This window comes from Hemitrygon akajei, chromosome 1, assembly GCF_048418815.1.
Source record: "Hemitrygon akajei chromosome 1, sHemAka1.3, whole genome shotgun sequence".
NCBI lineage: Eukaryota > Metazoa > Chordata > Chondrichthyes > Myliobatiformes > Dasyatidae > Hemitrygon > Hemitrygon akajei.
The window spans coordinates 172,836,801-172,859,340 of NC_133124.1; the positions used below are offsets into that span (position 1 = coordinate 172,836,801).

A 22,540-nucleotide genomic window follows, 5' to 3' on the forward strand; every position below is an offset into this window, starting at 1 on the left:
CTTTGCATAATGAAGTGGTGACTGGGTGTCCTTTCGTGGTCTGCTGGTGCTGTGTGTTCAGGGATGCTCTTCTGCACACCACTGTTACAACACACGTTTATCTGAGTGACTGTCACCTTCACGTCAGCTTGAAGCAGCCTGGCCATTCTCCTGTGACCTCTCTCATTTCACCCACAGAAATGCCACTCGCTGGATGATATTTTTCTGTTTTGCTTTTCGCTCCATTCTCTGTAAACTCCAGAGACTGTTGTGCATGTAAATCTGAGGAGATGAGCAGCTTCTGAGATACTCAAACCACCCCTTCTGGCACCAACAATCTGTCAAAATCACTTATATCACATTTCTTTCCCATTCTGAGATTTGTTCTGGGTGACATCTGAACCTCTTGACCATGTCTACATGCTTTTATGCACTGAGTTGCTGACACATGATTGGCTGGTTAGATATTTGCATTAATGAGCAGTTGTACAGGGGTACCTAATAAAGTGGCCAGTGAGTATACATTATGATACTGGTATTCACAGTATTTATGGTATTGATGCAAACTATTTGTGTATCTGGCAGAGTGTGTTCATAATATTTATGTTGCTTGGTGCTCTGTCATCACGTTATTTGCAGGTTACAGTTCAAAGTAGGTTTATTAACAAAGTATGTACATTATATAGAACCTTGAGATTTCTCTCCTTACAGGCAGCAACAAAACAAAAAATCTCAATGGGACCCATTAGAAAAAGATCGTCAAACACCCAGTGTGGGGGACAAAAGCACTAATTTCTGAACTCTGCTGACCCACGACTGTGCTGCAACACACAGCTCGAACCACATCATCAAGTTCACCAATGACACGACCGTGGTGGGTCTTATCAGCAAGAATGACGATTCAGCTTACAGAGAGGAGGTGTAGTGGCTAATGGACTGGTGCAGTGCCAACAACCTGTCTCTGAATGGAAACGAAACAAAAGAGATAGTTGTTGATTTCAGGAGGGCATGGAGCGACCACTCCCCACTGAACATCGACGGCTCCTCGGTAGAGATCGTTAAGAGCACCAAATTTCTTGCTGTTCACCTGACGGAGAATCTCACCTGGTGCCTCAACACCAGCTCCATAGCAAAGAAAGCCCAGCAGCGTCTCTACTTTCTGTGAAGGCTGAGGAAAGTCCATCTCCCACCCCCCCCCCCCCCACCCCCATCCTCATCACATTCTACAGCGGTTGTATTGAGAGCATCCTGAGCAGCTGCATCACTGCCTGGTTCGGAAATTGCACCATCTCGGATCGCAAGACCCTGCAGCGGATAGTGAGGTCAGCTGAGAAGATGATCGGAGTCTCTCTTCCCGCCATTACGGACATTTACACTACACGCTGCATCCACAAAGTAAACAGCATTATGAAGGACCCCACGCACCCCTCATACAATCTCTTCTCCCTCCTGCCGTCTGGGAAAAGGCACCAAAGCATTCGGGCTCTCACTACCAGACTATGTAACAGTTTCTTCCCCCAAGATATCAGACTCCTCTATACCCAAAGCCTGGACTGACACCTTATTGTCCTATTGTCCTGTTTATTATTTATTGTAATACCTGCACTGTTTTGTGCACTTTATGCAGTCCTGGGTAGGCCTTTAGTCTAGTGTAGTTTTTTTTTCCTGTGTTGTTGTTATGTAGTTCAGTCTAGTTTTTGTACTGTGTCATGTAACACCATGGTCCTGAAAAATGTTGTCTCGTTTTTACTATGTACTGTACCAGCAGTTTCAGTCGAAATGACAATAAAAAGTGACTTCACTAATTATGCAAACTATAAAAGTAAGGAAATGTCATCCAGAACTGAAGTTACAGAAGTGAGTCCACAGCCACGAAGCCGGTCACAGTCGATCCAGGCCGTTAGTTGCAGGTTGCAATCTCAGTTCACCGCAGAGACAAGTGAATCTCACCGAGCAGCGAGCTGAACACTCACCCAACACCTTTAGCGTTCAATCTGGCCCAGAGTTTAAATCGGCCTAACAGTGGGTCATGTTTCGCTCTTTGACCCGGGCCATGCTGCTTTCATATGCTCAGATCCCATTGCCTCAATACGGCCCGTATCCAAACTTTACTATCTGACCGTACCCGACCTTTCCCCTCTGGCCCGTACCTGACCTTTCCCATCTGGCCCAGTGCTTAAATCAGTGAACATGAACATGGTCTCCCCTCTTGGGCCTGGGCCTGGGCCCTGCCATCTCAATTCAGCCCATATACACCACGTCACAGGTGTGCTGCACCGTCTAATCTCAGTTCACACCACAAAAATGCCAAGTCGCACGGGGAGTTCAGATGCTCAGCTGTGAAAGGGAAGTTATAGGCGACTGATCACAGTGATCGGTTTAGAGAAAAAGTGTGATTAATAAAATAATTAGTAGTTTTCTTTGTAGCTCGCAAGTTGTTGCTGTGTTCACCAGCACTAGCTTAAACCCTTTATCACTGCAGCTTGCTCACAATATTTACGGTTCAGGGCATTTCTCTTCCAATATTTACATTTCATATCGCATGTGCTCAATGTGTTGTGTTCACAATCTTCACAGTAGCTGGTGCAGAAGGTCCATAATATTTTGACAGTGAGACTGGTTAGATCCCACAACACCAAGTTCAGGAACAGTTAATCCCCTGCAACCATCAACTCCTGAACCAGCGTGGATAACTTCACTCCCCTCCACACTCAGCTGATTCTATGAGCTACAGACTCACTTTCAATGACTCTTTACAACCCCTTTAGTCAGGATTATTTTTTATTTGTACAGTTTTTTCTTCTTTTGCACCTTGGTTGTTTGCAGTCTCCACATACAGCATTTCCTAAATTCTGTGGTATTTCTTTTTCCGTAAATGCCTGCAAAGAAATGGATCTCAAGGTGCTCTGTGGTAACGTACAGCACGTTAATAAATTCACCCGCAACTTCGGACTTTGGTTTACAATATTTACGGTATTCAGAGGGGCTGGTTCAGTGTTTGCAGTTTTCAGAGGGACTGGTTTGCAACATTTCCCGTATCTGAGGCTGATTAACAATACGGGAGCCAGTGAGGCTTCTCACTGATATTTATTATACTGGGTTATAGATAGATAGATAGATAGATAGATACTTTATTCATCCCCATGGGGAAATTCAACATTTTTCCAATGTCCCATACACTTGTTGTAGCAAAAACTCCTTACATACAATACTTAACTCAGTAATAATATGATATGCATCTAAATCACTAACTCAAAAAGCATTAATAATAGCTTTAAAAAAAAAAAAGTTCTTAAGTCCTGGCAGTTGAATTGTAAAGCCTAATGGCATTGGGGAGTATTGACCTCTTCATCCTGTCTGAGGAGCATTATGTGTGTTCACACAATATTTTCAGTATCTTGGGCAAGTTTTTCCAGGATATTTACGATAATTCATGATAAGGACTGCTGACAGGTCGCTGACCTGATTAGACTGGCTGAGATCGGGAGTTTTTATTGACTTATTGAGGCACAGCGCGGAATAGGCCCTTCTGCCCCTTAAAGCCACACCACCCAGCACCCCCAATTTAACCCTCGACTGATCACAGGACAACTTACAACCAGCAATTCATCTACCTGGTAGGGCTTTGGCTTGTGGGAGGAAACCCACACGTTCATGGGGAGAACATGCAAACTCCTCAGAGACAGCTCTGGGAATTGAACCCAGGTCACTGGTACTGTAAAGCCTCGTGCTCAACACTACGCTCCAGTGCCATTGGGGGAGGGAGGGGGAAGGGAGGATATTCAGAGCTTCAGGAGAGGGCGTGCTGAGAGTGGGTGAGAACACAGAGGAGAGATTATAATGTGGAGATGTTTGGAGACATCCACTAAAGCACAGAACAGAGAGCAAAGTATTTGTTAAATTGTGGGAGATTGGTTAGTGTTGATGTTCAAAAGGATCTGGAAAGAGTTAGTCTGCACAACGCTGTGCCCTGGGAGTGTGAGTGACTGGGGGTGTGAGTGAGAGTGAGAGTGTTTGTGAGAGAGTGAGTGCTCTGCCCATTCTATACCATCCCCCTTAGCCAAACCTCCAACCCACCCCCACCCCCAAGAGAGGAAAATGCCACTGTCCCGTCAGATGGAGACTGATGCCACGGTGGGCTCCGAGGGCACCTCCAGTCTCGCCATCTCCCCCTCTCCGAGCTGCTGGTAACGATCCCTCGCCAGCCTGAGGGGTTGCAGCATCACCTCCTCCAGCTGGGGGAAGAGCTGGAAGAGAGGAGACAACGTCCCGTCACATCCTGGGAGCAGATTCGGACTCACGTTCCCCTCTGTTGGCATTCCCGGTCATCCTATCACAATCACAAGGTATCTCCTGATAATATTCCCAGGAATTCAAGCTCGGGGTTTCGGAGATGGGGAGGGGGGGAGGGGCGAGAGGGGGATCATGGAGACGAGGAGGGATGTAGGAGTTAGAGGGGTGTCACAGAGATACAGAGGGGTGTTGGGGCAGAGGGGTCTATATTCTTATCTCAAAGACAATACCACTGTTTATATTTTGAAGAGATTTGGTATCTCACCAAATACTCAACAGTTTTTTTAATAGATGTATGGTGGAGAACATTCTGACTGGCTGCATCACTACCTGTTATGGTGGATCACAAGAGGCAGCAGAGGACTGTAACCTCAGCCAGCTCCACTCCACCATGGCAGAACTGTCCCCTCCACTGAGTACATCGTCAAGAGATTGAGCCTCAAGAGGGCAGGGTAGGAGCGGCAGGGGATGGGATGCAGAGAGGGTGAAGACCTGCTCCCTTCCCCCTCCGCATTCAGTATGAGCCTGATTCCCGCTCCCCTAGTGAATTCACCCCCCCACCACTCTCACCCCCGTTACCTTGGTCAAGGACTCGAACATGGGCATGAGGGTGGAAGTGATGAATGCGCTCTGTGTGTGAGATTTCCACACTCGGTCCCGGTCCATGAAGGGCGACACTGGTAAACCCTCCGACTTCTCCCGGTCTCCCTGGAACAGGTCCAACTGCATCAGCAGTGATAGAGACCGAACCTCCCCTGACAGCGAGGCATCCCTTCCCTCCTCACCGCCCCTCCCACAGCGCTCCATCCTCACCACTCCTCCCACAACACTCCCTCCTCACCGCTCCTCCCACAGCACTCCCTCCTCACCACTCCTCCCACAGCACTCCCTCCTCACCGCTCCTCCCACAGCACTACCTCCTCACCGCCGCTCCCACAGCACTCCCTCCTCACCACTCCTCCCACAGCACTCCCTCCTCACCGTTCCTCCCACAGCATTACCTCCTCACCGCTCCTCCCACAGCACTCCCTCCTCACCACTCCTCCCACAGCACTCCCTCCTCACCGCTCCTCCCACAGCACTCCCTCCTCATTGCCCACCCACAGCACTCCCTCCTCACCGCTCCTCCCACAGCACTCCCTCCTCACCACTCCTCCCACAGCACTCCCTCCTCACCGTTCCTCCCACAGCATTACCTCCTCACCGCTCCTCCCACAGCACTCCCTCCTCATTGCCCACCCACAGCACTCCCTCCTCACCGCTCCTCCCACAGCACTCCCTCCTCACCGTTCCTCCCACAGCATTACCTCCTCACCGCTCCTCCCACAGCACTCCCTCCTCACCGCCCCTCCCACAGCACTCCCTCCTCACCGCCCCTCCCACAGCACTCCCTCCTCACCGTTCCTCCCACAGCACTCCCTCCTCACCGCTCCTCCCACAGCACTCCCTCCTCACCGCTCCTCCCACAGCACTCCCTCCTCACCACTCCTCCCACAGCGCTCCCTCCTCACCGTTCCTCCCACAGCACTCCCTCCTCACCACTCCTCCCACAGCACTCCCTCCTCACCGTCCCTCCCACAACACTCCCTCCTCACCGCTCCTCCCACAGCACTCCCTCCTCACTGTCCCTCCCACAACACTCCCTCCTCACCGCTCCTCACAGCACTCCCTCCTCACCACTCCTCCCACAACACTCCCTCCTCACCACTCCTCCCACAGCACTCCCTCCTCACCGTCCCTCCCACAACACTCCCTCCTCACCGTCCCTCCCACAGCACTCCCTCCTCACCACTCCTCCCACAGCACTCCCTCCTCACCGTCCCTCCCACAACACTCCCTCCTCACCGCTCCTCCCACAGCACTCCCTCCTCACCGTCCCTCCCACAGCACTCCCTCCTCACCACTCCTCCCACAGCACTCCCTCCTCACCACTCCTCCCACAGCACTCCCTCCTCACCGTCCCTCCCACAACACTCCCTCCTCACCGCTCCTCACAGCACTCCCTCCTCACCACTCCTCCCACAGCACTCCCTCCTCACCACTCCTCCCACAGCGCTCCCTCCTCACCGTTCCTCCCACAACACTCCCTCCTCACAGCACTCCCTCCTCACCGCTCCTCTCACAGCACTGCCTCCTCACCACTCCTCCCACAGCACTCCCTCCTCATCACTCCTCCCAAAACACTCCCTCCTCACCGCTCCTCCCACAACACTCCCTCCTCACCGCTCCTCTCACAGCACTCCCTCCTCACCACTCCTCCCACAACACTCCCTCCTCACCATCCCTCCCACAACACTCCCTCCTCACTGCTCTTCCCACAGCACTCCCTCCTCACCCATCCTCCCACAGCACTCCCTCCTCACCACTCCTCCCACAGCACTCCCTCCTCACCACTCCTCCCACAGCATTACCTCCTCACCGCTCCTCCCACAACGCTCCCTCCTCACCGCTCCTCCCACAGCACTCCCTCCTCACCGCTCCTCCCACAGCACTCCCTCCTCACCACTCCTCCCACAGCATTACCTCCTCACCGCTCCTCCCACAACGCTCCCTCCTCACCACTCCTCCCACAGCACTCCCTCCTCATCGCTCCTCCCACAGCACTCCCTCCTCACCGCTCCTCCCACAGCACTCCCTCCTCACCACTCCTCCCACAGCACTCCCTCCTCACCGCTCCTCCCACAGCACTCCCTCCTCACCGCTCCTCCCACAGCGCTCCCTCCTCAATGCCCCTCCCACAGCATTCCCTCCTCATTGCCCCTCCCATAGTGCTCCCTGCTTACGGCTCCTCCCAGAGCAGTCCCTGCTCACTGCCTCTCCCACAGCACTTCCTCCTCATTCCCCTCCCATAACGCTCCCTCCTCACCACCACTATTCTGATGCTTCCTCCTGACCACAACTCTCCCATCCCTCTGCCCCCCCCCATGACACTCTCCTCCCCACTGCCCCTTACTGAGTGCGACACTCCCTCCCCACAGCGAGGTGCTCCTGCCTCACTCCTTCCCACCACCATCCACCTGCATGAAGTACTCCTGTAACAAACAGTCGAGCCAGGGCTCAGAGACCTGGGTGGGCCGCACCTCGTTGGAGGTGTCACAGCATTTGATCAGTACTTGTTCCAGCTGTCGACAGGGAGGACGAGGGTGTTAGTGAGCTGCGGAGAAGGAGGACGTCGACAAGTCGCGGGTAGCCCATTCCCACCCCTCTACCCAACTTGTTAACACAGTGATGCCTGGCCCCAGACAGTCCCTCATCGTCAAACCTTCCCGCCACACCCCTGGGGAAGGTAAAGCTTCCTCGGAAGACACGTCCCACCAGGCTCAAACAGATTCCACCCTTCAGTTATCAGACTCTTGAGTAGACCTCTCGTACGATGAATGGACTCGACCTCACAATCCAGGTCAAGGCCGTGCACCTCATTGTCTACCTGCACGGCACTCTCCTTGTAGCTGTTACACTCTGTTCTGCAATCGGTTATTGTCTGACCTTATTCCAGCTGAATGCACTGTGTAATGATCTGATCTGTATGAAGTGTGCGATTCACTGTATCTCTGTATGTGACAATAATAAACCAATTCCAATTAGCAAGAACATTGAGTGTGTATCCCCATCTCTATCACCGCCTATGGCCCCAACATTCCCAGTCTCCATGTCACCTCCCTCCCTGCCGCTGGATTCTACAACCCTCCCCGTCTCTGTGGCCCACTCCCTCCCTTACACCCCTCCCCGTCTCTGTGGCCCACTCCCTCCCTTACACACCTCCCCGTCTCTGTGGCCCACTCCCTCCCTTACACCCCTCCCCGTCTCTGTGGCCCACTCCCTCCCTTACACTCCTCCCCGTCTCTGTGGCCCACTCCCTCCCTTACACCCCTCCCCGTCTCTGTGGCCCACTCCCTCCCTTACACCCCTCCCCGTCTCTGTGGCCCACTCCCTCCCTTACACCCCTCCCTGTCTCTGTGGTTCATTACCTCCCTTACACCCCTCCCTGTCTCTGTGACCCACTCCCTCCCTTACACCCCTCCCCGTCTCTGTGGCTCACTCCCTCCCTTACACCCCTCCCTGTCTCTGTGATTCCTTCCAGTTCCAACACACTCCCCGTCTCTGTGAGCCCTCTAACCCCTACACACCTTTCCATCTCTGCCACTCCTTCCACCCTCCAGTTCCTCTACCCATCCCATCTTTATTAACCCCTCTGACCCCTACACCCCTCGCTGTCTTTGTGCCCCCCTCCTCTCTGCCTTCAGCTGTCCAGAGTGCCCTGGGGTCTCGGTACTGACCAGCCGGACGTGTTCCTGGTTCTGGTCGTCGAACGCATCCATGATGTCCCCGTGCCTCGCCATGTCTGTGGCCAAGATCAGCTCCGTCATCCCCTGGGGGGAAGGGAGAAGGTCAGAGCCCCTCCCGTATACAAACACGTGGCTCACCCACCAACTCTCCCTGTAACAGAGCATTCGGACTGGTTGCATTGCCACCCGGTGTGGAGGCTCCAACACATGGATCACAAGAGGCTGCAGAGGGTCGTAGACACAGTCAGATCCATCACGGACACGACCCTCCCCACCACCATCACCGACACGACCCTCCCCACCGTCACCGACACGACCCTCCCCACCGTCACCGACACAACCCTCCCCACCGTCACAGAGACAACCCCCACCCCCTTCGTCACGGACTCAACCCACCCCACCATCACCGACACAACCCTCCCCACCGTCACGGACATCTTCATAATGCAATGCCTCAAGAAGACACATCCATCATTGAGGACCCTCGCCAGCCAGGACATGCCATCTTCCCATTTCTGCTATCAGAGAGCAAGTACAGGTACCTGAAGTCCCACACTTTTCAATTCAGAAACATCGTCATCCCCTCTGTCATCAGTCTACAAACACGACCTCATTTGCATTCTTTATTTGTTATTTATAGTCATTTTATGTGTTGTGTGTACAGAAAGTAAATTTCATGACATTTCAGTGACAATAACCCTGATTCTGAGTTTGGTGAGGCCACCTTTAGAGTGTTGGGTACAGTGTTGGTTACCGTGTTGTCGGGAAGATGTTCTCGAGCAGAACTTTCCTCCACCTTCTCCAGCTTCATGATATCCTTCCTATAGCTGGGCGACCAGAAATACACTCAAAACTCCAAGTGTGGTCTCCCCAATGACTTCTACAGCTGTAACATAATGTCCCATCTCCTGTCCCATTGCTACCTTGTCAGACCAATTTTTGTAGCGAGCCTTGTCTGGTTCTTCCTTGTTGGTTTTCAGTGTTTGGACTATTTCAGTATCTTTGAAGGATCAGTCACTCCCTGAAATATCCTGCGATGTCTGTGGAAATCTGGAAGACGTTGGATCATCCTTACCCCCTCCCATCCCCCTCCCGAGAGCTACCCACCCCGTAATCTTCGAAGTGAGCTTTTTCCCACTTCCTGCGGCCCCCTCCTGCATTTCCCTTTGTCGGTGTCGCCACCTCTCCTCCCCTACCCCGCCAACCCCTGCAGAATGTCTCACCTTCCGGATCTCCTCCGAGACTCCCGACTCTGTCCCAGCGAAGATGTCACAGTTGGGCTCTGAGAGTATCTGGAAGGCCACGGTGCAGTGATGCTGTTCCAGGGGGGAGTGGTTGCCGTAGCGACGTGCCAGATCGGTCTGAGCATTGACCTGGTATCTATTTGGGGGTGGTGTGGGGTGGGGGGGGGCAAGAGTCCAACCCTTAGACTGAGAGTGGGGACAGTCATCAGCGGCATCTCTCCTCTGCAGCGAGCTCGGCATCACGTTAAGTGTCAATTATTGGGATGATGGAATTGTTGGCTTTGTGGCCACGTTTGCAGACTGAACGAAGATAGGTGGAGGAGCACGTATTGTTGAGGAAGCAGGCTGTCTGCAGAAGGACTTAGACAGATTAGGAGAATGGGCAAAGAAATGCCAGATGGAAGAGTGTAGCATTGTGTACAGCCATATATTCTGGTAGAAGAAATAAAGGCGTAGACAAATTTCGAAATTGGGAGTGAATTCAGCAATTGGAGGTGCAAAGGGACTTGGGAATCCTTGTGAGGGTTCTGTGAAGGTTAACTTGCAGGTGGAGTCGGAAGTAAGGAAGGCAATCGGAATATTAGCATTCATTTTCAGCGAACTAGACTATAAAAGCAATGAGGTAATGCTGAGGTTTTATAAAACATTGGCCAGACCGCACTTGGAGCACTGTGAGCAGTTTTGTGCCCTTTAGCTACGGAAGGATAAGCTGCCACTGGAGAGGTTCCAGAGGAGGTTTATGAGAATGATTCTGAGAATGAAAAGGTTGATGTTTGAGGAGCATTTGGTGTACTCACTGGAGCTGTTGTTGGGAGACGGGGGAATCGGGATCAAGGCTGGCGTTGGACTGGAAATACCAGCTCGGAGTGACCCCTGGGGCTGGGCACTCAGACTCACGTGTTGTTAAGCCCGGGGTGATCCAGGTCGTGGCAGACAGCGGAGGTCATCAGGATCAAGATCTCAATGGGTTTCAGCCGGGCCTGAGATGACGAGGGAGAAGGACGGGGTCAGTGTACGTCTGGGCTCACACCTCCCCCTTTCCCACCACAACACGTCACCCAACTGGGGCTCTCTGCCCCCAACATCTCTCCAACACCTCCAAATCAGGGGGGAGTGTGAGGAGGGAGTGCTGTGGGAGGGACAGTGAGGAGGGAGTGTGGTGGAGGGGTGGTGAGGAGGAAGGGGCAATGAGGAGGGTGCAGTGGGGAAGGAGTGCTACTCTGTAGGAGTGAACTTGACCGAAGTGATCGTTACAGAGGGCTAGTACAGACAGGATGGTCGGAACGTGCTCCCATACACCCACCTGCAGCTCACACAGTTGGATCATGCCATGCATCGTCTGGGTGACGCAGAAGGAGTGGCGGAAGTTGTGGAACGGATTCTCCCTGTAGTTCTCCTGGACGCTCAGCTGTGGCACAGAGAGAGGGTGCAGACTGTTACAGACCCTTCGGTCCATCAGGTTCCTGCTGGTGCTCCGGCCTCATACTTGTCCAATCCCTCCATCAGGGGCTGTGTACCCTCCCCTCCTCGGCCCCTAACTACCCTCCCTCTGTCCAACATCAACGAGCCCCCAGTGGGATCGGGATGGGAGCGGTTTGTGGTGGGATCAGGGGAGGATCCCTCTGTTCCATCACTGGGTTCAACCTCATCAAACAGAACCAATTAACCCCTCCCCATCTCCTGTCCCTGTAACCCCCTTCAACCCCATTAGCCCCTGCATCTCTGTCACCCCCGCCGGCCTCTGCACCCCTTACCATCTCTGTGACCCCCTCCGGCACGCATCGCCATCCCATCTCAGTACGTCTGGAAGGGTAAGGGGAAGGATGCAGATGAAGAGATAGGGAAGAAGAAAGAGAGAAAATAGAGGGAGAGGCATTAGAGGGAAAAATTAAGAGAGATCAGAGAAGAATACAGAAATATATAATAATTGAGAGCCCTGCCCCACTCCCCCAACTCTTTCACAGAGAGATGGATGGGAAAAGGAGAGAGGGAGAGAGAGATGAATCAGGAGAAACATGAGGAGTGAGATGAGGGAGGTGTAGCAGACAGAGGGAGGGGCATTAGCCAGCTGGACAGGAAGGGTTTGGGATGGGGATCTTGTGGATGAATGGTTCCTGGGAGGGGTGGATGAGGAGAGGATACCTACCAGCCATCGCTTCAGAGTGATGGCATTGATGTTAAACTGGTTGACCAGGCCCAGTCTGTGGAACATGTACTCGATACAACTCAGCATCTGTGGGGAGAGCAGAAACACATCCAGATCCAGACCCCCATCCCACCCCCAATCTTCCCTCTTCTCCCCAGTCCTCCTCATCCCCAACATAACCCACCGGGGCTGGAGCCGACATTTCCTGGGGGAAGCTGTTGTGGTCTGGGACTCTCTGCTTGAAAGGGGGTGGGGAGAAATGGTGTGAGAGCAGATCTGAGGATGCAAACGAGAGAGAGAGAGGAGTGAGAGAGAGAGAGAGAGAGTGAGAGTGAGAGAGAGAGAGTGAGAGAGAGAGTGAGTCAGTGAGAGAGAGACAGAGAGAGAGTGAGAGAGAGACAGAGAGAGAGAGTGAGAGTGAGAGAGAGAGTGAGAGAGAGAGAGAGAGAGAGACAGACAGACAGACAGACAGACAGAAAGAGAGAATGCAGCAAAGCTGAGAAATTGTAGAGAATGAGATGCAGGGAATGAGAGAATGGAGAGAGATTTAAGAAATTGAAATGACAAGAAAGAGAGAGACAGGAAATAATGAGAGAGTGATGAATATTTGGGAGAAAGTGATCATGTGAATGAAGCAATAGATGGAGAGAGGGTGGGAGGGAAGGGAGAGAGAGCTGCAGTGAGTGAGGGAATTGGGGAGGGGAGGGAGATAGAGAGCACAACAGAATTAAAAGAGAAAGAGAAGGGGTAAAGAGAAACTGATGAAAACGAGTGATTGGGGAGATGGGTGAGAGAAAGACAGGATTGAGTGACTGGGGAGAGAGGTTGTGTACATTTGACGGACTAGGGGGGTAGTGACATGGGTTGTGTTGAGAGACTGGGGAAGAGAGGTGACAGGTTTTGTACATTTGAGAGACTGGGGAAGAGAGGTGACAGGTTATGTACATTTCATAGATTGGGACAGGGAGAGGTGACAGCAGAATCAAAGACCACACCCATCCAGGACATTTCCTCTTCCATCGGGCAGATGGTACAAAACCCTGAAAGCATACACCACCAAGCTCAAGGACAATTTCTATCTTACGATTTTCAGACTCTAGAGTGGACCTTTTATGTGATAAGGTGGATTTTTGAGCTCACAATCTCCCTCGTTATGATCTTGCACTTTATCGTATTCCTGCACTGCACTCGTTTGGTAGCTTCTACACTTTATTCTGCGTTGTTATTGTTTTGCCTTGATCCAGCTCAATGCACTGTGTAGTGATCTGATCTGTATGAACAGTATGCAACACGAGCTTTTCACTGTATCTCAGTGCACGTGACAATAACAAGCCAATAAAAATTCCAAGCAGAGTTGGCCAAGTACAATAACATTGTGTTCAAACAGGGAATCCCCCATGGAGTGGGACTCGATGAGGAACTGCACCTCATGGCCCGGTGATGGACTCTTGCTGTGCTCACAAGCTCCGCCTCTGAAATTCCCGATGCCTACCTCGTTGGGAGCCCACTGCCAGATGTCGAAGGTTGGCTTCTTCAGTGCCTCGATGGTCTCTGGAGAGAGGGTGTACTGGGAGGGAGAGGCACAAGGAGGAACAGGAGGTCAGTGTATGAGAGCAACATCTCCACGTCAAAGCCACATGCGTGTCTTAAACCTCCGCCCCACCAAACCACACACCCCACCCCTGGCCTGGCGCCTCTTCACAGAAGCACATACCTATGTCTATGCAGACGGAAACACCGCTCAGTAAGATCTCATAAACAGCATTCTGGGACCCCAGAGAGAAACACTCCCCCACCCATCCCAGACTCCCCATTTGTGACTGTGGGACTTTAACATGCACAGACCGGGCCTTGGATTAACGTCTCATCTGGAGAAAGTGTGAGCTTTCCTCCTCAGTGCCCCTCCTGCAGCGCGTTGCACCCTCCTAACCACCCCTCCCACAGCCCACGCTCCCTCCTCACAGCCCCCCCTCCCACAGTGTTGCGCTCCCCACTCAGTGAGGGGCGGGCTGGCAGGAAGAGCAGTTCACAGAAACAGAGAGGGGTATAGGAGCTGGAGGGGTTACAAAGACTGGGAGGTGTGCGGGGGCTGGAAGGGGTATAGAGATGGGGAGGGGTGGAGGGGTAGGAGGAGTTTACATAGACAAGGAAGGTTCTATGTGCTGGAGAAGGTCACAGAGACTAGGAGGAGTGACTGAAGACATTGGGAGAGGGCGTTCTTACCTTGGGATATGAGGGAACGTCACGGCGAGGGGTGAGCCTCCTGCTGGCAGGGGGACACGGGGAGTCACAAATCCAGAGGGATCTGAGGGAGAGAGAGACAGATCAGCTTTCAACATTCATTCCTCACCCCAATCCCACGACCCTTCACAATGTTACTCGTCGACTAGTGTCCACTCACCCTGAGCCTCAGTCCCTCCCTCCGTGTGTCCCCTTCCCTCTGTCCAACACTGGCGACCTCGCCCCACATTTCCAGGATGTTCTCGGAATTGCTGAGAAAATTCTGTCGAGGTTATTTTTTCGGACGCTGGTGACCCACGGTTGTCCATCACCTCTCGAGGAGCTCAATACCGCCCAGAACAGGGTAGGCCGGTCAATCAGCACCGCACCTACCCACCCTAAACACCTCACCCTCACCCTCTGCCACTGGCCCACCACGGCTGCAGTGTGCAGCGTCTACAGAACACTCTGCTGTTAGCCGCCCGGGCTACTCGGACAGTATCTACAACCGCACCTCTTACTACCCAGAAGGATGAGGGCAGCTTTATGTCTGTGGGGACAGTTTGCCCCCTCCTCTACTCCCACTCGGAAATCTGTGTGTCATTCCTTCACCGTCGCCGGGTCTGAACCCTGGGACTCCCTCTCTCCCCCACAGTACCGTGGACTGCGGCGGTTCGAAGGGGCGACTCAGCCCCACCTTTGAGGGAGGCGAGAGGGAGCCGATAAATGCTGATCCGGCCCAATGAGAGGGAAGAATTCAGCCTGAGGACATGGATCGGACGGAGGCTGGCCTCTTGTGTACCTCCTACCTCTTGGCAAGCTCTTCCCGCAGCCTCTCGATCTCCCCCCGACACTTGGCGATCTCGGCTCTCCTCCCGCTCTCCACTGCAACACAATCCAAGCCATTCCCGATTAACCGCCTCGTCTTCCGGGTCGGTGGGATCCTGGGATCAGCCTGTGCTGAGGACGCCCACGGAGGAGGGCAACGATCACGGGGAGCGATCGAACCGGAGCGTCGGCGTGTGGGCTGACCCGATCCGCCATTCGGACACGGCTGATTTACTATCCCTCTCTATCCCGTTCTCTCGCCTTCTCCCCGTAACCTTTAACACCCTTACTAATCACGAAATTACTAATCGCAAATGTTGTGAAGAAAGATGTTACAAAGTCACGAATCAAAAGGTTGAGCGTGGTGGGACTGGTGTTCTGAGCTGCGCGTGTTTCAGTGCAAGGAGTGTTGTAGGAAAGGCGGCCGAGCTTAAGGCATGGGTCAGCACGGGGAATTATGACATTTTAGCCATCTTTGAGATTTGCTGGCCCCTACCCATCACAGTATTAAATGATTCCCCCCGCCCCAGTTCTGATAACTCTGTCCCCTCAATCGAGAGACATTCCCACTGGGGAAACTATCTCCCCTTCCCTGTCCCCTCAGGATCTGAGAAGGTTCAGTGAGTTCACCCATCGTCCTTCTAAACACCGGCCTTCATCAGTTAGGGCACTGAGTACTGGAGTCGGACGTAATGTTACAGATGCACCAAACGTTGTTAAGGCTCCGCTTTGAATATTGTGTACCGTTTTAGTCATCCCGTTATAGAAAAACTACCGTTAAGCTAGAAAGAAGGCAGACGTCTATGGGAATATTGCCGGGACTCAAGGCCTTGAGTGATAGGAACACTCCTGGCAGATTAGGAAGTCATTCCTTTGAGCGTAGGAGACTGTAGGGTGAAATTATAGAGGTGTAGAAAATCATGAGGTGTGTAATTACGATGAAACTTTTTGCCAGGGTTAGAGAACCAAGAACTACAGCTGCGGTTCCCAACCTTTTTTATGCTATGGACCCCTACCCTTAGCCGAGGCTCCATGGACCCCAGGTTTGGAACCACTGGACCAGATGTTTGGGGTGAAAGGGGCGAGATTTAATAGGAACATCCGAGTGGTTTTTAAGAAGGCTTGTGGTGTGTTGGCCTTCATCAGTGGGGGGATTGAGTTGGGTTCAAGAGTTGCAGGGTGATGTTGCTGCTCTATAAAACTCTGGTTAGACCCCACTTGGAGAACTGTGTTCAGTTCTGGTCACTTCTTTATAGGAAGAATGTGGAAACTTCAGAGAGGATGCAGAGGGGATTTATCAGGATGTTGCCTGGATTAGAGAGCATGTCTTATGAGGAAAGGTTGAGAGAGCTCAAGCGTCTCTCAAAGAAGGACAGGGACACGAACGAGGTAGGGAGGCAGAACAAGGGTGAGGAGGATAAGTAGTGAGGGACAGTATGAAAGAGGAGGGGGTAGCTGCATGATGTTACTGTGGAAATGTCATGTTCCCCCCCTCCCCCAGTCACTGAGGAGGGGGATGGAGACCATGGTCGGATGTGCAGGGGTGCACAAACATCACTCACCCTCCACCCGTCTCTCCAAGACAGCCAGCTTATTCCGAATCTCGCTCTCGATTTCGTCCACCCTCAGGTACCTGCAGAGGGGAAGGGAGGGAGGCAGTGAGGAGAGAGGGTATAGAGGGAATTTTCCAAGAAATCAAGGGGGGGAGTGCAAAAAGATTAAGATTAAAGATTGGCTTTATTTGTCACATGTAACAACAAATCATTGATATGCACGGTGAAAGATGTCATTTTGCATCAAAGACCTACACGGCCTGAAGATATGGTGAGGGATGAGGGGAGGTTCAGGGAGAACACACGGAACAGAAGATGTTCTCTGACAGCCCGTTCCAGATAAACAACCCCTCTCTGTGTAAGAATGATTTTAATGTCCTGTGTGAAAGCAATTACCCCTCAGATGGACTTTACCCTTCCACCCTCTGCCCCCTTGGTTTTGATACCCATACATGAAAAAAGCATTAAAAATGAAAAACAATAACAAAATGCAGAATAAAGTGTTACAGTCACGGAGAAAGTGCAGTGCAGGAAGACAAGGGCTACAACGAGGTAGATTGTGAGGTCAGGAGTCCATTTTATCATGCTTGGGGATCCATTAACAAGGTAAAACTGTCTCCCCTACATGTTTCCCACAAATCCTATAGACCTCTGCTAGGTCACCCCTCAGCTTCCACTGCTCCAGGGTAAACAGTCTCAGACTATCTGGTCTCTCCAGTCTCCTGATGTCCATGGAGTTGAGAGGGAAAATAAATCAGCCATGATGGGATAGCGGAGCAGAATTCTCTGTCTTGTGGTCTTGTGGGCCTGGCCACCAGAGGCAACGGGGACCGTCAGCGATGAAGGGGACAGAGAGCGCCGGTAATCACGTTCCCGCTTTCCGCTGTTCTCAATCCAGTACCTGGAGAGCTGGACGGTGACATCAGTGCAGAATTTCTGTAGGAGGACCTCTCTGTCTGTGAGTGAAATCAATAAATCAGCTTGTTATTGTCACAAGTGCCGAGGTACAGTGATGTTACATTCTGTCTACACAGATCGTTTCCTCACATCAGTGCATCGACATAGTGCAAGGGTAAAACAGTATCAGTTACAATTGCCCAGGAAGCGCAGTCAGGCAGACGGCAAGGTACAAGGTAGATTGTGAGGTCAAGTGTCCATCTTATTGCACTAGGGGACTGTTCAATAATCTTATGACAGTGAGGTAGAAGTTGTCTTTGAGCCCGGTGGTACATGCTTTCAGGCTTTTGTATCTTCTGCCCGATGGGAGAGGGGAGGAGACAGAATGTCTGGGGATGGATGGGTCATTGATCACGCTGGCTGCTTCACCAAGGCAGAGGGAAATGTAAACAGAGTCCTTGGAAGGGAAGTTGGTGCCTGCGATGTACTCAGCTGTGTCCAACTCTCTGTAGTTCCTTGCGGTCACGGGCAGAGCAGTTGCCGTATCGAGCCCTGATGCTACGGCCCGAGAAGCGACGGGGATAGAGTGATGGGCAAAACGCTGGTCTGGGCCAGTGAGGGCCTGATACAGGGAAGAATTTAACATTTAAAAATTGTTTACCTGAGGGCCCTGATGATGTAACAACAACCTTATATGGTGAACTATAAAACAAATATTTCATAATTAATATCCGTCACTTTGCTGAACACTGCCCCCACCGTCTGAATCTCCTCCCACAGACACTCCGCACTCCCCATCACCAATTCCCCCCTCACCCACTGAATGCCCTCCCACAGCCCACAGACACTCTCCCCAAAATGAATCTCCAGCCACAGTCCACTGACAAACTCCATACAGATAGTGAGGAGGGAGGGAACGTTGCGTGAGGGGCCGGATCGAACCCAGGCCTCTGGGATTAAATCTCGACTAAACCTGTCCATTGTAAACTCAGTCATCTCCTCATTCCAAGGATATTCCCAAACATCCCGATGCCCTTGACCGTCGAATCCTACCTCTTGGGATTGGCTGGCATCTCAGGATCAATGGTCACCGGCGACCCCTTGTGGTCAAACAAGGACAGCGTGCCCCCTCTGGATAGGAAGAGAAGATCTGAGAATCAGAGCAGACTCCGCCTCAGCTTTCCATAAAACTCCCTCCCACAGTACTCCCTCTTAGCGGTCAGTCCCACAGTGCTCCCTCCACACCCCGCTTCCCGTAGCGCTCCCCCCCCTCACTACTCCTCCCCCAGCACAGACCTCGGTGCTAAGACGTACGGATTCGAACGTGCCACCCTCTGACTGAGGAGCGGGGAGTTAGTCGCTGCGCCAAGCGGCCCGACTGACCTGAGAAGCCCAGCAGCGGCACACAAGAGATCCCGGACGTCGGACAGACTGGATAAGCGGCTGAAGATCACCTGGAATAGAGGGAGGGGGAGGGAGGAAGGGCAGAACAGAAGAAGATGGGGGAGAGGGAGAGGTGAGGATGGGGAGGGGAGGAAGAGGAGGGGGGATGGAGAGGGGAATGAGGGGAGAGAGTAAGGAAGGGAGGAGGGTGAGGAAGAGAGAGGAGGGAAAGTGGAAGAATGGAGGAGAGGTAGGAAAAGAGGGGAGAGGAGCAGGGGAGAGGGGGAGGAGGGGAAGGGGAGAGGGGGAGAGGAGGAGGGAAGAGGCAGTCACGACAGTCATCTCTGTGCTGGTCTGCCTCATCACACATGGGGCAAGTGTTCTAGGGTTCAGTCCTGGGGAGGTGGATGCATGGATAGGGCAGAGCCCCTGGAACTGCTTTTGGACCTCTGCCGAGTGTTCATTGGGTCATGGAGCCAAATCGCCGCTTCCTCTGCTTCTGTGTCAGGGTCATTCGGCTGAACGATCTCCCTCTCCTCTCCCTCCGCTGCTGCTGTCTTCTAACAGGCTGGAGAGGGGCCGCACTGGTTTTTCTAAGTCCCGACCCAGCACACCCCCCTCCCCAGGCATAAGCACATTGGGCTTAGTTATACCAGCCTGAAATGACTTGGTGCAATTCAGGGAAATACACTCTGGGAGCTTGTGAGAGGATACAGGAGTGGTTTACCGGAATGTTTCCCGGGACGAGAGTGTTTGACTCTGGCAGGGAGACCAGAGGTGATTGAAAATATCCCCTTGGAGCCAAGGATAACAGTACCACACTGGAAAAGGTTCTTCCACCCACCATATTGTGCCAAACTATTAAAACTGATGTCACCCAACTCCTTCTCCCCACATCTCTCCATTGTCTGCACATTCCTGCACCTGTCTAATTGACTATTAACCACCTCTGTCGTATCTGCCTCCACCAGGCGGCACATTCGAGACAAAGTCACTGCTGTCCACTCCATACATACCACTTATCATATCGTACCCCTCTGTGAAGTCTCATTCCCCTTTGCTCCAAAGAGAAAAGCCCTAGTTCACTCAATCTATCATCAGAAGACATGCTGTCTAATCCAGGCAGCATCCTGGTAAATTCCCTTGGCTTCCACATCCTTCCTAAATTGAGGCGACCAGAAGTGAACACAATACTCCAGTGTGTTTTAATCAGAGTTTTATCGAGCTGCAATATCACCTGGCGGCTCCAGAGCTCAATCCCGTGACTAATGAATGCCAAAACACCAAGCATCTCCTTAACAACCCTGTCAACACAGTATTCCACATATTGATCTCCCGAAGTGGATCATTTCACACATGCCCGGAATAAATTCTGGGACACGAATTATTCATGTCACAATTCACCTTCGGAGATGAGCAAACCCACGGCCCATTGGGATTGGATGTGTGGAAGAAGGTTGTTCCATTTGATGACTGGTTCAGGAACAGAAGGTGGGAATGATGGGATTGATAAAGAGCTAGCACGGACTCTGAGCCGGCTGAAGCGCCTCCTTCCTGGATTCCCGGGTTTAGCAATGGGAAATATCCACTCCTGGGGACGATGATGTGATCGGAGCAAAAACAAAATGGTGGAGTATCTGCGGGGGTAGAACATTTACAGTGGAGAGGTGAAAGTAAGATAATGTTCTGTCTGAAAGGAGGGGGAAGTGCAACGGAAACAGATCGGGTGGGAGATTCCCAATGGAGAATAAACATCGGGAGAAGGAGATGGGAGTCTGATTGGAAAGGCTATTTCAAAGGCTGGAATGAGAGGGACGGGCCGAATGGCCTCACTACTGGCTGGCGATGGGAGAGACAGAACAGGCTGGAGAGGTTTCCCGGGATCAGGAGGGACCCTCGGCGTGGAGTGGGATCAGTCACCCCGGCAGCGCAAATGACGAGCTGCCAGAACATTTTGACAAGACAGGGGAGCCTTTGTCTCAGTTACTGACCCAGCTCTCAGACTGTGACTGCGAGGAAAACCGGTTACGTGTAAATTCCGTGTCGGAATGGGACTGCTCCGTGCACCGTCACAGTTAGGATGGGCCTTATGGCCACCTCCTGGGTTTCAAGGAAATTACCAATCTTCTTCCCAGTCTAGGACCACCACTAGAGATCAATGTTTCAAATATCCCATCACACGTTCCCGAGGTCAGACACCAAGTGGAACTTCCACCACACCATCACAGATTTCTAGGATGAGATACAGAATGAAGCTCCCTCCATACCGTCCCAACTCACACTCCTGTGGTCAGAAACAGAGCAAAGCTCCCTCCACACCAATCGATCACACACTCTCGAGGTTAGACACGGAGTGAAGGTCCCTCCACACTGTCCCATCACACACTCCCGGAGTCAGACGCAGAGTGAATTTTCCTCCATACCGTCCCACCATACATATCCATGTTATGGTAGGATTCCTATCCCGCGAACCCAGTTCTGGATAAGGGCGTACGCTATTCCTTCAAAGGATGAGCTGTTTCTGGGCACTGATAATGAGGGATGAAGTGAGAAACCATTGGACAATAATCCTACCTTTTGAATCCTTCCATCCACCTCCAGGTGAATGAGCTTGGACAGGGCTGCGGAAGGGGCAGATCCCATAGTGTCTCAGAGAACCGTGCTCCAGAACAACCCTCGCGGAAATCCAATACAAAGCTGGGATCTCCGAGTCTCTTCTGCTCTTCCTCCCTCTGCCTTCTTTCTCTCTCTCTCTCCCACCCTCCCCTTCCTCTCTCTCCCTCCCTTCCTTCTGCCTTCTCTTTCTCTCTCCCTCTCTCTCTCACTCACTCCGTCTCTCTATCGATCACAAACTGATTACAACTTCTCAATAACTATGGTGTTTGCTCTCCCCATCTCACACACTCGTTGTCTCTCTCTTTCTCTCACTCTCTGCCACTTACACTGCCTCCCACTCCCTCTCTCTCTGCCTCTCACACAAAATGATTACAATCTCTCAGCAAACTCAATATGCTTTCCTCGCTATCTCTATCACTATTTCTCCACCTCTGCCCCCTCTCTCACTCTTTCTTTCTCTCTCTGCCCTCTCTCTCACACTGATCGCAAACTGTTTTCTTCTCTCTCCCACCTTCTCCTCTCTGCCTCTCTCATGAGCTGATTACAACCTCTCTGCAACCCAGTTTCCAGGGTAACCCAGTCCTTGGCGTCTGAGGGATGGAAAATATTCATCATCGGCTCATTATCATCTCTTCTCTCTGCCTCTGGGAGCTCGGGGACGGCTGCTCGATCAGAACCCGTAGATGTTCATTGAACGGGTTCAGTCCTGAAGCCTGCCATGCCGGGGTGCTGGGTTTGGGGGAGAGTGTGTCACCGTGTCTGCATCACAGGGGTTTAATCCTCAGCAGATGCAAATCAGTCCTCAAAGCCGAGGTATTAATAGACAGACTAATTAACATCACAGAAACCTCTCAGCAGCCTCCCCGCTGACCTGTATTTACACGCTGCATGTGTGTCCACATTTCTTTCCAAAGCCCGAACCTTCTTAGCTTAACTCGAGGGAGACAGAATCAATAAACTGTGATTTCCCTGTCCCGAGAGGGTGTGATGGGACAACGATGAGGGAGTTTCACTCTGTGTCTGACCCCAGGACTGTGTGGAGGGAGTTTCACTCTGTGTCTGACCCCAGGACTGTGTGGAGGGGGTTTCACTCTG

General features: G+C 52.3%; 1 protein-coding gene across 7 annotated transcripts; it reads right to left on the reverse strand.

The window, feature by feature from the left end:
• Window positions 1–2,775: 2,775 nt before the first annotated feature.
• On the reverse strand, window positions 2,776–22,000 carry LOC140732416 (high affinity cGMP-specific 3',5'-cyclic phosphodiesterase 9A-like). Of its 7 annotated transcripts, XM_073055100.1 has the most exons (17): window positions 21,404–22,000; window positions 18,830–18,900; window positions 18,500–18,577; window positions 18,108–18,148; window positions 17,451–17,505; window positions 16,559–16,629; window positions 14,978–15,053; window positions 14,172–14,253; window positions 13,441–13,515; window positions 11,949–12,035; window positions 11,106–11,210; window positions 10,700–10,782; window positions 9,782–9,938; window positions 8,550–8,642; window positions 7,290–7,394; window positions 4,852–4,980; window positions 2,776–4,226 (listed from the first exon to the last, which is right to left on the reverse strand). In XM_073055100.1, exons 1-17 carry the CDS (start codon window positions 21,470–21,472, stop codon window positions 4,092–4,094), a joined length of 1,512 nt encoding a protein of 503 aa, XP_072911201.1. In that variant the 5' UTR covers window positions 21,473–22,000; the 3' UTR covers window positions 2,776–4,091. The 7 variants fall into 7 exon arrangements, with proteins under 7 accessions (XP_072911201.1, XP_072911148.1, XP_072911163.1 ...); XM_073055047.1 differs by lacking the exon at window positions 7,290–7,394; XM_073055062.1 differs by lacking the exons at window positions 7,290–7,394; window positions 18,830–18,900.
• Between the last annotated feature and the right edge of the window lie 540 nt (window positions 22,001–22,540).